This window comes from Notolepis coatsorum (genome assembly GCF_963971535.1).
Source record: "Notolepis coatsorum genome assembly, chromosome: 16".
Lineage (NCBI taxonomy): Eukaryota > Metazoa > Chordata > Actinopteri > Aulopiformes > Paralepididae > Notolepis > Notolepis coatsorum.
In genome coordinates, this window is record NC_140180.1 from 25,950,038 (window position 1) to 25,970,332 (window position 20,295).

At 46.7% G+C, this 20,295-nt stretch overlaps 1 protein-coding gene across 1 annotated transcript in view; it reads right to left on the reverse strand.

The window, feature by feature from the left end:
* Positions 1–20,295, reverse strand: part of xpnpep2 (X-prolyl aminopeptidase (aminopeptidase P) 2, membrane-bound) — a gene marked incomplete at both ends in the record, with an annotated part of 167,328 nt that overhangs the window by 7,185 nt on the left and 139,848 nt on the right. Inside the window, 14 exons of the mRNA XM_084331999.1 lie at positions 87–158; positions 293–370; positions 739–848; positions 7,898–7,987; positions 9,944–10,145; positions 10,821–10,902; positions 11,252–11,353; positions 11,732–11,875; positions 12,040–12,126; positions 13,672–13,776; positions 15,885–15,948; positions 16,176–16,286; positions 16,535–16,596; positions 18,879–18,942. Coding sequence (XP_084188125.1) covers positions 87–158; positions 293–370; positions 739–848; positions 7,898–7,987; positions 9,944–10,145; positions 10,821–10,902; positions 11,252–11,353; positions 11,732–11,875; positions 12,040–12,126; positions 13,672–13,776; positions 15,885–15,948; positions 16,176–16,286; positions 16,535–16,596; positions 18,879–18,942 — 1,373 coding nt within the window. The remainder of the gene's footprint in view (positions 1–86; positions 159–292; positions 371–738; positions 849–7,897; positions 7,988–9,943; positions 10,146–10,820; positions 10,903–11,251; positions 11,354–11,731; positions 11,876–12,039; positions 12,127–13,671; positions 13,777–15,884; positions 15,949–16,175; positions 16,287–16,534; positions 16,597–18,878; positions 18,943–20,295) is intronic.

Consider the following 20,295-nt stretch of genomic DNA (forward strand, 5'->3'; position numbering starts at 1 on the left):
TCAATCTGGGCTGAGGGGAGGCAAATAGAACTTCTGGGTCAGGGTGGGTCCAATGACTTTAAACCGACTACATTATATTTACTCACAGGTACTGGCCACCAGAGTCCACCAGGTACATCTCTTCCACTCTCAGCTTCCTGCTGGTGTCATTGGTAGGGCTGGAAACACGTCACAACAAAACAACACTACCAACGTTATACCTCAGTGATACTTCACTTTAGATGTATAGGGGATTCAACGAGAATAAAGAATGATGTAGTCTTTAAGATCAGAGAAGGAGATATTAGCTTACCTATAATGTGCCAGAGCAGCATTTGGTCCACTAGCAGAGATTGTCTCAAAGCTTGGGCCTCTGTTGTCCTTCTGTTTACTAGAACACAGGACACACCACTGTGTCATAGATGTGAAGCAAGGTGCCATGCGTGAGAGAGTGAGTGAGTGAGTGAGTGAGTGAGTGAGTGAGTGAGTGAGTGAGTGAGTGAGTGAGTGAGTGAGTGAGTGAGTGAGTGAGTGTGTGTGTGTGAGTCAGTGACTGAGTGACTGACCTACTGATTGGTTGATTGACTGACTGACTGACTGAATGAATGAGTGACAGAATGAGTTCATGACATTGCTGTTGCATGAGGCGCTTTGCATCTAAAACGTGTGTGTGTGTGTGTGTGTGTATGTGTCTGTGAGTGTATGTGTGTGTATATGTGCGTGTACGTACATTATGTGTTTGTGTATGTGTGTCCTTACCTGCGACACTCATTGACATAATGTGCTGCAGTCAGCTCTGTTTCCCTGCCCTCTGGGACAGCTGTCTCCAGCCACATCAGGAACTGCATGACTGCGACTGCATCCCTGATCTGCACACAGACACAAGGACACACACTGACTACACACGATCTGCACACAGACACAAGGACACACACTGACTACACATGATCTGCACACAGACACAAGGACACACACTGACTACACATGATCTGCACACAGACACAAGGACACACACTGACTACACATGATCTGCACACAGACACAAGGACACACACTGACTACACATGATCTGCACACAGACAGAAGGACACACACTGACTACACATGATCTGCACACACACTGACTACACATGATCTGCACACAGACAGAAGGACACACACTGACAGTAGGCTACACAGCCTACACAGTACCAAAATAAACTATAGTGAAGCCTGTAGTACTCCATAGTATGTATAAGGCAAAACCACAGGAATACTATAGTAATTCACCTGAAAATTTCTATAATGCTCCACTATAGAAATACTATACTACTAATACTATACTGCTACTACTAAATCTATAATGTGTATGACAAAAACACAGGAATACATACCATCAATCACTATAGTATTTCTGTGGTAAATCTATAATGTGTATGAGAAAAACACAGGAATATCATCAATCACTATAGTATTTCTGTGGTAAATCTATAGTGTGTATGAGAAAAACACAGATACCATCAATCACTATAGTATTTCTGTGGTAAATCAGTGTGTATGAAAAGGGAAAAAAGCATTATTTTAGAACAATTTTACCATTCTATGTTGTCAGTAATATACCAGTGAATTCTAATATGAAAGAAAGATTATGACATGTATGACAGATTCTGAGATATGACTGACCCCCCCTTCAAAAAGAGATAGGGTCTTGTTAGTCTTGTTAGTTCCAATTATCAACATGGCAGCAGAGTGAACCGACTTCTCTTTAGACTTTGGTTTAAACCATGAAAATATTTTTTTGCCCGACAGCAGCGATATTGACTATTGAAAAAAACACACGCAACGTGTTTTGAATACAGATGACATCACGGAAAGGATCACATGGTTATATAAATGTATCAAGGGCTCATTCAAGTGTAAAAAGCATCAATGAAAACATAGGCAATATGCCTCTACTCATACAAGCCCCAGTATATGAGAGAGTAGGGAACAATTGAAGGGCTGACAGCCGGCTGGATCAGAAGAAGACTGAAGACACTGGCGTCTGGCTGGTGAACTTTATGGCTTCATCAGATAGCAACTCAATAGACTGGAAATGCCAAGACTATAAAAGGCAATTGAAAGTGTTTTCTATGTAAATGTCCATACCTGTGTATGTGTGTGTGTGTGTGTGTGTGTGTGTGTGTGTGTGTGTGTGTGTGTGTGTGTGTGTGTGTGTGTGTGTGTGTGTGTGTGTGTGCGTGCGTGTGTGTGTGTGTGCATGCGTGTGTGCATGCGTGTGTGTTGCAGATAATGGATAGCCAGGCTGTCTATATCCAAAGATGTCATAAAAGCATGTTTCTTTTTTTATCAAAAAGAAAATGTAGACAGTTAGTCTCTTTGAGACTGAGATCTCTTTTTCAAGAGAGATCTGTGTAGAATAGAGATAGATAGATAGATAGATAGATAGATAGATAGATAGATAGATAGATAGATAGATAGATAGATAGATAGATAGATAGATAGATAGATAGATAGATAGATAGATAGATAGATAGATAAAGTTCAGTCATCATCAATCAATCATCAATCATAGTCAACACTATAAATTATTATGTGATGCCGCAGTAACTGTACTATGCCCTGGTCTAAACCCTGATTGCTGTGGTCGCAAAATGTTATAAGCATCCAGGAAGGACCATAACTGAGAATGAACATGATTCTAGGACTTTGGCTAAGCAGCATAACTTTGATATTGGACAATAATTATTTAAGTCACTGGAATCACAACCATTATGTAATGGAACAACTTGAAAAGCTTTCCACATGTTTTGTTATGGTTTGACACCGACCCCAAACGCACGACACAAGAGAGTAGGAATTCAGAGTTGCCAAAAACAAGGGCTTGTTTAATGAGACTAAATAATGAGCACAGAATAGGCAAGTCAAACAAGACAGGTACACAAGCAAGGGGGAAAATGTTCTGCTGCTCTGCAGCTTCTCCCGTGGTGGTAGTAGGGGGTAGCAGATGCTGACGTCTGAGCCGCTCTGCAGACTTCTCTCGGCAGAATCTCCGAAGTGTTGCGGGACCGAGAGAGAGAGAGAGGGAGCGAGTCAACAAGGGTGCAGGTGGAACGAGCAGGAGAACAGGAGAGGTGACTTGTACCCAAATACAAAAGTTATCCAAGTGAACTAATCTTCGTGTAAATACACACAGTGAGCAAAGTTCCAAAACACAATCCCAAGTGAATATCTTCGTGTAAATACACACAGTGAGCACTGTTCCAAAACACAATCCCAAGTGAATATCTTCGGTGCAAAAATAGACACTGAGAGTGAAGTCCAAAAAACAATCCAATGTGAATAATATCTTCGGTGTGAAACAACACACAGTGGGAGATGTAAAGTCCCAAAATATTATCCCAGTGAGAACAACAAAAAGGCGATCGCTGGGTGAGTGACTGTCTGATAAAAAAGGTGGTAATCTTCAGTGTTATAGAAACACACGAAAACGGAATTTGATCAAGACAGCCAGTAAAAAACTCACCCAGACGTAGTGCGTAATGGTGCTGGAACAGCAGCGGAGCGAGCGCGTCGCCACGGGGGAAAAGGTGTCCAAGAGGAAGGCTTCTTGGAATATCCTGGAGGTAAAGCACAGAGAGCAAACAGCAGCAGCAGCAGGAACGGAGAATGCAAACAGAGAAATATCAAAACGATCCAACAAACTTGAGTGGGGAAACGGGGTATAAATAATACGGGGATGCTTGATTGACAAGCAGTGACAGCTGGGGGATGTGATTGAAAAGCGTGTGGACAGGAGAGAACCAATCAACGACGTCTCTGGGAAGAAGCGTGTGAATAGGGGAATGAAATGATTAACAGAAAACTTAAAGGGACAGAGCGAGTGGGAGAGCAGCGGACCAATCATCACAGTACTTCAAGAAGCCCGTGGTGGGGAAAGAGCCAAACCTTACAGTACCCCCCCCTCCACGGGAGCCACCCGGCGACCCACACGGCCCCGGCCTGCCCGGACGGGACCCAAGGAAGCCGGCGATCAGGGGCACCGGAGAGGGGGACAAAGACAGAGGCCCGGAGAGGGGGACCGGAGACGTGGACAGAGGACCGGCGAGGGAGGCCGGAGACGGGGACTGGGACCCGACAGTGGAGGCCGGGCACAGGGACAGAGAACCGGCGAGGAGGGCCGGATACGGGGACTGGGGCCCGACAGCGGAGGCCGGGCACGGGGACAGAGGACCGGCGAGGGAGGCCGGAGACGGGGACTGGGACCCGGTGAGGGGGCTGGACGGCACCTGAAGACACCGGGCACGACAGGAGGAGCTCCACCCCTTGATGGCACCGGAGGACCAGGCGATGTGGGGCTCGTGCAGCGCGAGCCAGGGCCTGCCCAGGACCACAGGGACAAGAGGAGAGCTGGTGACGAAAAACTGGAGCCTCTCAACGTGGTCACCAGCAACGGTGAGAAGGACTGGACAGGTGCGTTGAGTGACGTCAGCCAGGCGGCGATGATCCATTGCGAAGACCTCCAAGGGCCTCTCGAGGTCCTCAAGTGGAATGTTGGCCCGGGTGGCAAACCCAACGTCCATGAAACTCCCCTCAGCACCAGAGTCCATGAGTGCACCCACCGTCGCCCGCTGGTCCGCCCAGGCTAGGGTGACGTCCGCCAGACGGTTGGGTGGTGCACGGGTGGGGGAACAGGAAAGACGGCTCACCAGGATCTCCCGGGGTCTTGGCGAGCCTGGTCCTCTTGGCCGGGCACGGCAATTGGAGACACGGTGTCCACCCCGGCCACAGTAGAGGCAACGGCCGGAGAAGAGCCTGGACTCCCGTTCGGCCGGGCTAAGGCGGTTGCGTCCCAGCTGCATGGGTTCCTCCTCGGTCACGGCTTGGGAGGGAACAAACCCACCAGTCACGGAGGGGGCAGGGCGGTCAGCACTGTAGAGGCGGCCGCCGGGAAAGGGAGCCCCTGAGCGGCGGTCGATGGCACAGTCGTAAGGCCGGCGAGGCGGAAAGACCTGAGCCCTGGACTCACTGAAAACCTCCTCGAGGTTGTGGTACTCGGGGGGTACGTCTGGGGTACAGAAAACCTCCTCGAGGTCGTGGTCCTCGGGGGGTACGTCTGGGGTAAAGAAAATCTCCTCGAGGTCGTGGTCCTCGGGGGGTACGTCTGGGGTACTGAAATCCTCCTCGAGGTCGTGGTCCTCGGGGGGTGCGTCTGGGGGTCCCCGTCGGGCTCCCTCACGTCTTCTCTCCTGGAGGCGTCCGTCGATGCGGATGGCGAGGCTGAACAGGTCCTCGAGGGAATCAGGTTCCTCCCGGGTCGCGAGCTGGTCCCTGACTGCGTCACTGAGCCCACTCATGAAGGTTAGGCGAAGTGCTGGGTCGTTCCATCCACTCTCCACCGCCGCCAGTCGAAACTCCAGGACGTAGTCAGTTACCCTGCCGCTCCCCTGTCGGAAGGTCCCCAACCGGGCTCCAGGGTCCAGACCTCGGGCTGGATGGTGGAACACTCTGCGGAGCTCCGCCACGAAGTCTGGATAGGAAAAAACAAAATCTGCCTCCATTGCCCAGGAGGAAGTGACCCACTGGGCAGCATGGCCTGAAAGCAAGTTCGTCATATAGGCCACTTGGGACCCTCTAGCAGAAAAACGGCTTGGTTGATGACGGAAAACCAACTCACATTGCATGATGAATGTGGCACACTCCTCGGGATTGCCGTCGAACAGCCGTGGGACGGAGAGACGGGGTTCCCGAGGTGCGGGATCTGCTGGGACTGCGGGGAATGCTCCTGAAGGATGTGAGGGAAGTAAAGCATTAACGGTGTCGCTCAGCGAGTGAAGCTGAGCGAGAATACCCGACTGTTGTCCTGCCAGAGCGGTCAGGGACCCTTGAATAAGCAGGACCTGCTCTCGGAGTCCCTGTACAGCAGCTGCAGCCGCATCCAGCTGTAGGCTGTGTTCCTTGGCTGACTCTAACTGGACTGCCGCTGCTGTGCTGACTCTCTTGCGGGCGCAGACCGCGCAGGCCAGTACGAACCCCTTGACGTCGTTCCTCATGGTGGGCCACCAGAATCGACAAGCCAGGAAGGAGAACGTGCGATGAACGCCCGGGTGGCAGGCGAACCGGCTGGTATGGCCCCACTGGAGGACCCGGGACCGGACTGAGTTGGGGACAAAGAGACGATTAACCGGTACATTGCCTGGAGCGTGATGGAAGCGTAGGGCACGCCTTACCACCCCCTCGATGCCCAAGGTGACTACTCTCTCTGTGTCGGCTGGGGTCGTCATATTGGTTGGATCGTAATGTTATGGTTTGACACCGACCCCAAACGCACGACACAAGAGAGTAGGAATTCAGAGTTGCCAAAAACAAGGGCTTGTTTAATGAGACTAAATAATGAGCACAGAATAGGCAAGTCAAACAAGACAGGTACACAAGCAAGGGGGAAAATGTTCTGCTGCTCTGCAGCTTCTCCCGTGGTGGTAGTAGGGGGTAGCAGATGCTGACGTCTGAGCCGCTCTGCAGACTTCTCTCGGCAGAATCTCCGAAGTGTTGCGGGACCGAGAGAGAGAGAGAGGGAGCGAGTCAACAAGGGTGCAGGTGGAACGAGCAGGAGAACAGGAGAGGTGACTTGTACCCAAATACAAAAGTTATCCAAGTGAACTAATCTTCGTGTAAATACACACAGTGAGCAAAGTTCCAAAACACAATCCCAAGTGAATATCTTCGTGTAAATACACACAGTGAGCACTGTTCCAAAACACAATCCCAAGTGAATATCTTCGGTGCAAAAATAGACACTGAGAGTGAAGTCCAAAAAACAATCCAATGTGAATAATATCTTCGGTGTGAAACAACACACAGTGGGAGATGTAAAGTCCCAAAATATTATCCCAGTGAGAACAACAAAAAGGCGATCGCTGGGTGAGTGACTGTCTGATTAAAAAGGTGGTAATCTTCAGTGTTATAGAAACACACGAAAACGGAATTTGATCAAGACAGCCAGTAAAAAACTCACCCAGACGTAGTGCGTAATGGTGCTGGAACAGCAGCGGAGCGAGCGCGTCGCCACGGGGAAAAGGTGTCCAAGAGGAAGGCTTCTTGGAATATCCTGGAGGTAAAGCACAGAGAGCAAACAGCAGCAGCAGCAGGAACGGAGAATGCAAACAGAGAAATATCAAAACGATCCAACAAACTTGAGTGGGGAAACGGGGTATAAATAATACGGGGATGCTTGATTGACAAGCAGTGACAGCTGGGGGATGTGATTGAAAAGCGTGTGGACAGGAGAGAACCAATCAACGACGTCTCTGGGAAGAAGCGTGTGAATAGGGGAATGAAATGATTAACAGAAAACTTAAAGGGACAGAGCGAGTGGGAGAGCAGCGGACCAATCATCACAGTACTTCAAGAAGCCCGTGGTGGGGAAAGAGCCAAACCTTACATGTTTGGGATTTGACCAGAGCACTAAGATGCAGGAGGAAAGGACCAAGATCATCCTCACCCTCTGACTTCTTGGTGTTTAAGCCTATAAGTGCATTATAGACTTCACTGTAACTTACAGGTCTAAAAATATGTTGTCAGAATGGTGAGAATTGGATGAGTTCTATGCTACAGAACTAGGAGTATATATAGTTTACTGAAACCGTGTCAACAGGCATCAAATACATTGCCAGAGAATCACACATATCTGTTTTATAAAAAATTAAGACATTTAACATTTCCATCACCAATCTGAGCAGGTAGAGAGGTGGTAGGCTTTTATTTTTTATAATTTTTTACGATTTCATGACTTTCCAAAAGCTGGTTGCATCTCCATGGGAGCTTGCAAGGGAGGAAAAGTAATAATACGATTGAGCTTTTCTGATCTCTTCTGCAATTGCCTGTGTGTGTGTGTGTGTGTGTGCTTCTGCATGATTGTGTGTGCAGACGACATACATACATGAGCATCTCTTAAGATCCGCTGTTCAGTCTCGTCCTTCACTGCTTTAGTGACCAACACAGGAGAGTAGGCGCTGGTCAGTAGCTTGTCCTAATAGAGACAAAACAAACATTATGTTTTGGAATAAAAGCACCCAATGCTTTATTTATCCTATAAATACAAGAACATCAAAGTCAAAGTCAAAGTCAAAGTCATGTTTATTGTAAATTTCCCATGGGACATGGAAGCACGAAATACAGTAGGCCTACTCAGGTCTCGGTTATAGCCATTAAATACTAAAATAACTAGATAAATACTAAAACAAATACTGATCCTCATGATAAACATGCAAACTGATTCAATAAAAAAACGAATCATTCAAATAAAAACTAGTCTAATTCAATAAAACTGATTTAATTCAATAAAACAAATTTAATTCACTGATTGAGAGAGAAGTATCATAGGTGCCATAAAGTGCTAAGGTGCAGTGTGCAGAGGCATGGCAGTAATGAACTGTGATGAACAGTTCAGTAGTCTCACAGCATCCGGGAAGAAGCAATTTTTCAGTCTGGTGGTTCTTGCCCGGATGCTGCGCAGCCTGCTGCCTGATTTTAGGGGAATAACACAGAATTTTAGCACTCAAATTAGTTTTGCCCGTTTCGACAGTTCAGTTTGACTACCAAAGCAAATTAGCCAGGCAGATAAGAGAGAAATTGTTCATTTGTGGCTACAAGCATCAAATCTGGTGTGAAGGTTCTCTTGGGTGTATTTTGCTGAAAATTAAAATGTTAGCCACTTGAAAATCCAACATGGCCACCATTTATCAAGATGGCCACCACCAACAATACGATATAATTTATTTTTTATTGATCTTTTCCCCCCTCCTTTTTCCTCCGATTTTCTCCCATCCCAATGTTAGTCGTTATGCCAATTCCCAATCCCCTTCCTGGTCGCTGCGCACTTACCCCCCACAGTCGGTCTGGGAGAGTGGAGGCTACCACGTGCTTCCTCCGACACACGTCTAGCCAATCAACCGCTTCTTTTCACCTGGCAGCGCGGACTCTCACTGAGAGGGTGTAACGTGTGGAAGGATCACACTACCCCCCTTAGATCCTATCTGCGCTGAGCAGGCGCCCCGACCGAACTGTAGGAGTCGCTGTTTACAACGACCCGGACCCACCCCGCCAGCTTCTCCCACCCTCTAATACAGCCAATTGTATTAGTGTGAACGGCCAGCCAAGCTGGTGACAACGCCGGAGCTGTGAGCTGGATTCTAATATACGATATAATTTTATATTTATATTAAGTATGGCATGTTCTACCTCAATTTGCAGCTCTGACTCTCAGGAATACATTTACCGCTTGAGTTTTAACTCAACCAAGCACATATGATGCACATTGGAGTTCAGCAAATGGTTGGAGAATTTGTGTTTGATTTGCTATTTTACAGTCAAAATGAACTTTGTCTTTGACTGATTCAGATGTGTCACTGATATACACCACTAGTCAAATGGCTTAGTTGGGTCAACATTGGCATACTTATATATATTTTTATATATATTTTGGAAATGGAAAATCTTTCTACGATAGAATTTCGTTGGGAAATGAGATGAACATGTTCTAGCAATGTTTCCATGGTGAAAAAGGTCTATTTCAACACACACATTGCAAAAATATGCCTTGCCTATCAAATTCTACGACAGAAAGGATATTTTGGTATCTTGAAAAATGGCAACCATGTTGGATTTTCAAGTGGCTAAACATGTTATTTTTCAGCAAAGTAGAACCTTTATGCCAAATGTATGTGAATGATTCTGCCAAATCCTGCAGTCATCTGCTTAGCTAAATTTGGATGTGATGTCACATAGTGTATAAGATGATATGTGTGAGGCCTGTTTGATTTTTAAAAATGTGTTAATGAACAACATGTTTTGGCATTCTGACTATTTAGAATGATGTTCCAATCTGTCCCTTTCCATACCTTTACCTTGATAATGAAATACTGATTGGATATTAGCTTCACAGACGTACAGTACCACCAGGGGTCAATGATAGTCCCTATTGTACCTGTGGTTTGATGAGCTCGTACAGAGCGTAGTTCGTGTATTCTGTGCCAACCCACACTTTCACTTTAGGCTTTTCTACATAGTTTATCAGGTGGCCTCTGACACTTTCATAGCTGGACAACTGGACACAGAGGCTCTGGTTACAGGAGGCATTGAGGTAGTTCTTCAACTCCCCTGTTACTCTCTCTCTGTGCACAAAGAGCCTGAGAGAGAAATGAATATAGAGAGATATATACAGAGAGAGAGAGAGACGTATAGAGAGAGATATATACAGAGGGAGAGAGAGAGACATAGTGAGACAGATAGAGAGAGAGATAGATATACAGAGAGAGAGAGCGAGAGAGAGACATATATATAGAGAGAAAGGTAGAGAGAGACAGAGAGAGATAGAGAGAGAGAGACAGAGAGAGATAGAGACATATATAGAGAGAGAGAAAGATAGAGAGAGACAGATAGAGAGAGATAGACAGAGAAAGAGAGAGAAAGAGAGAGATCGAGAGAGACAGCGATAAACAGAGAAAGAGAGAGGTAGCTCAGAAAACGAGAGACAGAGAAAGACAGAGAGAGACAGAGAGAGGAAGACAGAAAGAGACAGGATGTTCAAGAGAAACAGAGAGGCAGAAAGAAAGGATGTAAGTGTTAGGATGTAACAAAAGAGAAGCAGAGAATAAATGATAAAGAATCTGATAAACCACACCATTTAGTCAACAACACCTCAATGAATGCATGAATGAATGAATGAATGAATGAATGAATGAATGAATGAATGAATGAATGAATGAATGAATGCATGAATGAATGAATGAATGAATGAATGAATGAATGAATGAATGAAGGAATGAATGAATGAATGAATGAATGAATGAATGAATACTTGCCAAATCTGATCCAGGGTCAGCAGTGTGTATGAATAGAAGAAGGGGTTGTATGGGATGTCATTGCCACGTAGGTTAAACAGCCCTGAAACAGAAGGAACAGCTTCAGCAGCGGCCCATACGCTCATTCATAGCATCATGACTAGATGAGCCTTGAAGCAGCACTGTCTCCCTGCTGGACTGCATGTGTCTGCTGTCCGTGACTCTGTGTGTTCCTGCCATTAAAGAGAGACAAGCTGAAAAGGCAGCCACTGCTGTGTGAGGCTGACAGCTGGTTAGCTGAAGAATTAACTTGTCACATTAGCAGGGTTAGGAATGTCATTTAGAAAATCTATTATGGATAATAATAATAATTGTGTATATATATATATCATATAATCAGAACACAATCCACTGAATCGTGAATCACAATGAATCATGTTTGTACTTCTTACAGGCCGTCTCATCCAGCGCTGACAACAAGAGGGCTGTGGGCTTATAAGGATTGTCCCTCATCTGACCGCGTATGTCCTCCACCTTCTCCTGCCAGGTCCTCTCTGTGGACACACACACACACATTACAGCTTTACGATCTTCTCCGTATACCGGCTCCTACCATGCTAAAAAGGAACCAACAAGTCAGATACTGAGATAGAGAAACAGCAGGCCTCTACAGACATCTATCTTATCAGCCCTGCCTTCCACTGCCTCGGAGTTATTGCCTGCAGTCATAAAAATATGAACTGGCTGTTTATGGTCGTGTTTGTGATTTGCTTATTGCTCTCTGTCCAGTTTGCAGGTAATTATTATCATCCAGATAAGAGGCATTATACTGCATAGTTGGGACACTGGCACACGCACACGCAAGCGTATACGTACAAACACACATACACACTGAGTGTCCCGCCCCCCTCACCAAGCACACACACACACACCTATGACTCGGTCTGGCAGACGCACAAGGTTGTCCGGGGGGACGGGAAGTCTGTCCGTCCACACGGTGTCCACCAGGTTTTCAGGGATGGACCGTAACACGCGATTGGCCGGTGCCAGGTAGTCGCTGAAGTCCATCTGCGTTTCTAAATGGAGGAAATTGCAGTCAATTACACACTGGACCGAATCAATCATGAGTAAAGAGTCTGTATTGCAGCTCAAGGCTACATCAATACTTCTCCATCTACTTGGGTGAACACTTTATTGATCCTAAAGTGGGCTGACAGTGTACTGGTCCGGGCTGCCTTACTCAGGGAGAAGAGGAAGGGGTCGAAGCCGATCACGTGGCCCTCTGGAACCTCAGCAATCAGCCACTCCGTCACACTACTGGTAGACACTGTGAAGAATCACACACGTGGCACACTGTAGTCCAGCTCAGCGACAAAGTACATCACTGTGTTTAGAGAATAGCACTGTCAAGGTCAAGGTCAGATGAATTTATATAGCACATTTAATCAAATGTATAAATTAATCATTTAATCAATTAAAAAGGTTGACTAAAGTGCTGCACAATACATAGTAGGAACTTAATGTAAAATATACAAAACTAATACAAATATGGAGGGTGCACAATTTACACCAACAGAAATAGTACTGCAAACAGTACTACACATATAACAATACAAATACAACTGAAAAATACAATATCAAATGCACAGTCAAAATAGACGCACGGATGTAAGGCTCAACCTGAATGAAAAGCCAGTTAGAAGAGGTGAGTCTTTAACAAAGACTTAAAAATTGCAAGGATAAACCGTTCCACAGCTTGGGGGCAGCCAACCTAGACCTCTAGCTGGTGTGTGAACATGGAGTTCAACTAGGTACCAAGGGGCCGGACCATTTAAAATCTTAAAAACAAACATCAGGATCTTAAAATGTATCCTGAAACAGGGACAGGGAGCTTTCTTGTCCCGGTTACAAGGCGAGCAGCAGCATTTTGCACTAGCTGTAGGCGTCGTAGAGAGAGCTGGTCTAGGCCCACATACAAAGAGTTACAGCAGTCAAGCCTAGACATAATGAAGTCATGCATGACCCTCTCCACATCCTTTGGAGAGAGATAGAGCTTTATTTTGGCAAGGAGCCTTAACTGAAAGAAGGCACCTTTGATAACAGAGCTGATTTGTTTATCAAATTTAAAGCCACTATCAAAAGTGACACCAAGGCTTTTAGTATAAGAAGGTTTTTTGAAAGCAAGGGGGCCCAGAACAGTCATTCCCGATGTCCAAACACAATGCTCCCTGTCTTATTGTCATTTAGATTGAGGAAATGTAGGTCCATCCAAATCTTTATGTCATTTATGTCGTGCCTGGATTAATGACTGGGCATACTGGGCAAATACCCCAGGGCCCCAGACAACCAGGGGCCCCAGACCACCAGGGGCCCCAGACAACCAGGGGCCCCAGACCACCAGGGGCCTCAGACCACCAGGGGCCTCAGACCACCAGGGGCCTCAGACCACCAGGGGCCCCAGACCACTAGGGGCCTCAGACCACCAGGGGCCCCAGACCACCAAAGACACAGAGAGCCCCAGGATTCTTGTGTATATTCATTTCACAAATTTCAAGTGGAATATGTGCCTGGTCCCCAATGGTCCCTTGAGGACCTGGTCCCCAATGGCATAATCTGGCCGTTGTGTCTGTACATTACAGGCACAATAGATCAATTCCTTGTTCTAATGCTATGATTTACTGTAGTACATTTGTATCAATGTGTATTATGAACTACAATATATCATAATTGCATTGACATACAGTAAGACGCTTTGAGTGTAGATATTACACCTGCAGCCATCCAACCCTTTAAACGTCTCTCACGCTCGCATTTTAGCGCATTTAGTTTACCTTGTCACGACGTGTGAATATAGATAGCGACGCAATCGTACCGTCTTTCTCCAGCTCCCAGTTGCAGTCCATCTGTCTCTCTGCCTGAACCCAGTAGCGGCTGTCTGTCCACAGGACAGCTTTGTCCTGGGTAACCACGGCAGTGCCTGGGGAAGCAGCAGAACAGGTGGTGGTGATGGTGGTGGTGGGGGGGGGGGGGGGGGGGGGGGGTGCATTCAATTACAATGACTGGCAAATGTCAGAGTTGACTTATCACAGGTTGACATGTCCGATTAATAAGCCGGGGGGGGGGGGGGGGGGGGTGATGATGTTTTAAGATGCGGAAAGCACAACAGCACAGCAGTTCTCTGTAGATATAGAATATTCATTGGGCGGTCATAAAACATGCTATATTAACAATAATAATTATTAGTAATTAATTAGAGTACCCAAAGTTGCTTTACGCACGCACGTACACACACACACACACACACACACACACACACACACACACACACACACACACACACACACACACATACACACACACACGCGCACACACACACACACACAATAAAGCAATTGACTAAATACAGAAGAGAGTAAAGAAATATCAACAATAAAATGAAAAGGATTTAAAGTTTGTGATGGAGGGAGGATGATGATGATCAAGTGAAAGCGAGCTTGAAGAGGCGGGTCTTGAGGGCCTGTTTGAAGGAGGGGAGGGGGGTTGATTGACGGATGTGGATGAGGAGGGAGGCTGTTCCAGAGGGAGGGTGCGGCGGCTGAAAAGGCCCTGTCGCCCCCCAGGTCCGGAGTTCGGTCCTCGGGACTGTCAAGCAGTTTGTGTCCGCGGACCTGAGGTGACGGGTGTGACGGGTGTGACGGGGGAGGAGGTCAGTCTACACCACTGACACTGTGAGGGCCAGTCTACACCACTAACACTGTGAGGGCCAGTCTACACCACTAACACTGTGAGGGCCAGTCTACACCACTAACACTGTGAGGGCCAGTCTACACCACTAACACTGTGAGGGCCAGTCTAACACTGTGAGGGCCAGTCTACACCACTAACACTGTGAGGGCCAGTCTACACCACTAACACTGTGAGGGCCAGTCTACACCACTAACACTGTGAGGGCCAGTCTACACCACTAACACTGTGAGGGCCAGTCTACACCACTAACACTGTGAGGGCCAGTCTAACACTGTGAGGGCCAGTCTACACCACTAACACTGTGAGGGCCAGTCTACACCACTAACACTGTGAGGGCCAGTCTACACCACTAACACTGTGAGGGCCAGTCTACACCACTAACACTGTGAGGGCCAGTCTACACCACTAACACTGTGAGGGCCAGTCTACACCACTAACACTGTGAGGGCCAGTCTACACCACTAACACTGTGAGGGTCAGTCTACACCACTAACACTGTGAGGGCCAGTCTACACCACTAACACTGTGAGGGCCAGTCTACACCACTAACACTGTGAGGGCCAGTCTACACCACTAACACTGTGAGGGCCAGTCTACACCACTAACACTGTGAGGGCCAGTCTACACCACTAACACTGTGAGGGCCAGTCTACACCACTAACACTGTGAGGGCCAGTCTACACCACTAACACTGTGAGGGCCAGTCTACACCACTAACACTGTGAGGGCCAGTCTACACCACTAACACTGTGAGGGCCAGTCTACACCACTAACACTGTGAGGGCCAGTCTAACACTGTGAGGGCCAGTCTACACCACTAACACTGTGAGGGCCAGTCTAACACTGTGAGGGCCAGTCTACACCACTAACACTGTGAGGGCCAGTCTACACCACTAACACTGTGAGGGCCAGTCTACACCACTAACACTGTGAGGGCCAGTCTACACCACTAACACGTTTTGGACAATTCAAGTTAGTATAAGACAAACACAATTCAAGTGTTGGACATAGTGATTTTAGTTGGAATTTAACCACAACACAGGGGAATGGTTTCACTCATCTATTCTCGTCACCATCGCAGCGCTGCCTTGAAATAGACCTCATCATCACCAATCTCTACGTGGGAACTCCCTGATTCACCAATCATGAGTCACTCTCCAATGACTCAGCGAGTGAGGGAGCGCTGATGAGCAACAGAACCAGATGCTGTGAATAATTCTGATAAAAACGTAGAGGAATGAACACGGGGGGGGGGGGTAGAGCGGTTGAATTGCTCAGTGAAAGATGATTGAGTCATGGGGGAAGGAGGAGGAGGAGGAGGAGTGAGAAGACGGGTACCTGCGGAGCCGGTGAAGCCGGACATGAAGGCCACTCTAGCGTCTCGCGGTGCAATGTACTCACTCTGCCAGAGACAGAAATTGGTTCAACACCAGACAAATGCACACACAACACAACGCAGTTGAATTTCCACATACACACACACGCACACGCACACGCACACACACACACACACACACACACACACACACACACACACACACACACACACACACACACACACACACACACACACACACACAAGAAACAGGCACAAGCACCCCAGACTAATCAACGATGCTAGAGTTGTACCAGGTGGGCGTCAGTGCCAGGGATAATGTAGGCAGAGATATTTCGGAGGCGCATGGTTTCCCTCAAGGCCTGCAGCCGGTGGGTGGTGTTGACTGCCGTGTTCGGGAGATACTGCAACACAACAAACAGTCTTCAGATTTAATTAGAACCTAAAGATCTGCTGGCTCATCCCTTTGCATATCTCCCACTGTAATCATTAACCCTAGCACCAGATGTCAGTAAACAAAAAAAATATATATTGTCTGTATATGTGAAACTATGCAGCTGTTATTGACGGGGCTTTGTTCGTATTGTTAAACAATTCATTGTGTAGATCGCAGTGCTTCCATTCACATGTGTGGCTGACGACATGAGCGTACCGGTGGGATCGCAGAGCAGTTCCTCTCAGCTCTCTCTTGCGCGAGAGCAGCAAATATGTTTCCTGAAATGGAAGTGACACAGGACAACACTTGGACTGAGTTGAGTCGTTGTCAGCACATTTTCAGATCAAAGTTTGAGTTGTATCACATGTTGGGTAAACCGCCTTGTATTATGTCTCCTACCTCCCCTCCCCCCTCCCCCATGTTGCTATGATGCCTGAATTTCCCCCAAGGGGATCAATAAAGGAATATCTTATCTTATCTGACATTGTGACTAGCAGAGGTACAGTAGCTTTGGAATGTTCCCTCAATCAGCAGAGGGCACCAGAATCGTCTGTCAAAGTGAAGTGCACTGAACAAGCTCTGAGCAGAGAGATCAAACACAGCAGCTTCGCAGAGTTTGGATAAAGACCTTGCAGTTGACAGACGACGTAGACTCTCAATATTTTCCTTCTTCCTTAAGAACCTAACTTTCCTTGCGATTTCTGCATTTTTCTTAGTGAGGTGCTCACTGATTTTATTAAATTCTTTTTTAACGTTTGAGCCCTTTAGATTCCTCCCCTACCTAAGCAGCTCCGCTTTGTGCTTCCTGTTAGCAAACCTCACAATTACAGTAGACCGGATGCCTTGTTGGCAGTGTGTGACATGCCTCAATATATTCTTTATGTCAATATCAACATCAAACACAGCAGCTACGCAGAGAATAGAATATCTCACAAACACAATCCAGCTAATTCACATCACTTCATGTACAGTCATCTCTCTCTAGGTATTTAGATTATAATTAGATTAGATTCAAATGTATTGCTGTTGTACAGAACATCGAAAAGAAGTTGGTATCTAACCAACTTGTGAGTGCATAACAATATACATTGTAACAAGAGATTATACAAGATATATTGTATAACAAAGCTACTGAGCAAATCTAATGTACAGTATTAGTTTGTACAGTGATACACAATGGTATTGCAGTAAGCCATAATACTAGCCAGTGGTATAACTAATAAGAGTAGGTATGGGATATACACAGCCATGGTCCAGAGTTCAGTGAGACGACAGCTGAGAGGAAGAAGCTGTTCCTGAGCCTGCTTGTCCTGGAATGGAGCAGTGTACCGGTGTTCACCACCCTCTGCAGTGTTTTCCCAGCTGAGGCAGTGCTTTCTATGGCACACCAGTAGATGTTAACCAGAATTTGAGGAGACAGGAGGACGAGACGCCGATGAGCCTTCTTGACCATGGTGACAGAACGTTTCTTGGTTCCCAAACTGTGGTGCGCGCACCCCTTGTGGTGCGCGAGCACCCTCTAGGTGGTGCGTGACATGAAAAGGCTAATGGTGGTAAAAAAAAGAAAAAAAAATTACAATAAAATTTCATACAAATCTTAGTCAAACCTTTAGTATTATGGATATTAAACATGCTGGCAGAGTACATGCATCCATGTTGTCGTGAACATTTTAATTAAATAAAGAAATTCCCTATCCATAGTCGCTGTGGGAAGAGATCAAATAAAAAATAAAATCTGTGCACAGAGACCAGCAACAATTTTTTCTAACAGAAACCCATTGGGGGGTGGTGCGTCAGCTAGGTCGGGAGGTGACAGGGGGTGCACGGCCAAAAAAGTTTGGGAACCGCTACACTGGGGTCTGTTTGTTAGGGAGTCAAGTATCCAGTTGCAGACGAAGTGGTTGATTTCAATGTCCTTGGTTTCAACGAGGTCACCAAGTTTGGAGATGGTGTTGAATGCTTAGCTGACGTTGATGATCAGCATCACATGGGTATTGCTGTCATCCAGGTGGGAGAGGGCGGAATGTAGCGCTGAGGAGATGGCGTCCTCCGCGCTCCTGTTCTCACGGTAGGCAAATTGGTGTTTATCCAGTGAGGGTGAAAGGCCAGATTTGAGATGAGCCACGGACCAGCCTCGCGAAACACTTCGCGATGAAGGAGGTGAGTGCAACCAAGTCATTAAGGTTTGCTGCAGAGAAGTGCTTCAGCATAATTGAATCCTGTTTGTGTTTTGTGCGCAGTCAAAAAACAAAGACAAGCCGTTGAGTGGAACTATCTTATTTCTTCACTGCCAGATTTTATGCAAAGAAATCCCAGTGAATAACATTATGGGAACAACAGATGGCAGTTTCTTATGTCCCCTGTATGAGCAATGGGCCAAGTTTATCAAGCAACACACAAGACTCTTCTATACTATAGAGCATTTTCAAACACACCTCAACTGCAAGCTCTTGCATGCAGTTTCCTTTTCGCTTGGCATTTCAGCCTCTTTCAATGCTTTGTCTTTCAAATCCGTCACATTAATTATCCATGTAATTATGTAAAAAAGTTAAAGTTTTACCTGACAGAGCTGCCAGGGATGCAGCGAAGAACCAGCCATAGGAGGGCATGTTGACACCACCAGCCTGCCACGAGCAGATCCACAGACAGACTGCCACGGGCAGATCCACAGACAGACTCCCCACGAGCAGATCCACAGACAGACTGCCACGAGCAGATCCACAGACAGACTGCCACGAGCAGATCCACAGACGAGCAGATCCACAGACAGACTGGCAACAAAGCAGGTGCTCCTACGTGTATGCAGTGAGAGTATGAATGTGTCTCCTCTCTCTCTCTCTCTCTCTCTCTCTCTCTCTCTCTATATATATGTCTCTCTCTCTCCCTCTCTCTCTCTCTCTCTCTCTCTCTCCGACACTATACACACTATCTCTAGTCAAAGCGGCTCTCTGATAGTCTGATAGCAGTCATGTGCAGTCACTGGTTTAAGAGGAGGATCTTGGGCGGAGAATGATCTCTTTGCTCTCTATGACCACCTAGTAATTTCCACACACACACACACACAGACACACACACAGACACACACACAGACACACACACACACACACACACACACACACACACACACACACACACACACACACACACACACACACACACACACACACACACACACACACACACACACACACACACACACACACACACACACACACACACACACACACACACACACACACACACACACTCTGTGTGTCTTGTGTTGGCCCTCTCGTACGTAGCAGTTTGGTGATTCATCTGTGCATAGGAGACTGGACTTCAGCAGAGGGTCTCTTGCAGGGGTGTACAGTACTTGAGTAATTGTACTTCGTTACAATACTTAAGTACTGTTTTGGGGGATTTACTCTGGTATTATTACTGTATACTGTATACTTGTACTTTTACTCAATTATATTTCAGAGAAAAAAAACATTTTACTCCTTACATTTAAGTACAAATCTTGCAGGTCCAACTATTTTAATCAGTATATTTGTTTCTCTGGCCGAACTAACGTTAACGTTAACTTATTAATCCTGCGGCCGCCGTTTATTTAAAAACAGCCAATCAAAGCGGCTAGGTGGCGCAGTGGGCAAGGCGCTCGCCACCAACGCAGGAGATGCTGGGTTCGAGCCCAGAGTTTTGCTCTCTGATTGGCCAGGTCATGTGACATGTGCGCCAATCGTGGGACAGCAAGTTCTGCGCCTATTTCCGGGTCTAACAGCCTGCAAACTACCTGGCGTTCTATCGCCATGCTCTAAGACAAACTCTAACCTTAACCAACTTCGAAAGAGTGCCTAAGCTTAACCGTCGAAAGAAGGGCAGGCGTTCTATCGCCATGCTCTAAGACAAACTCTAACCTTAACCAACTTCGAAAGAGCGCCTAAGCTTAACCAGTGTAGACACTTGCGGTCCCACGATTGGGCGTACATGTCACATGA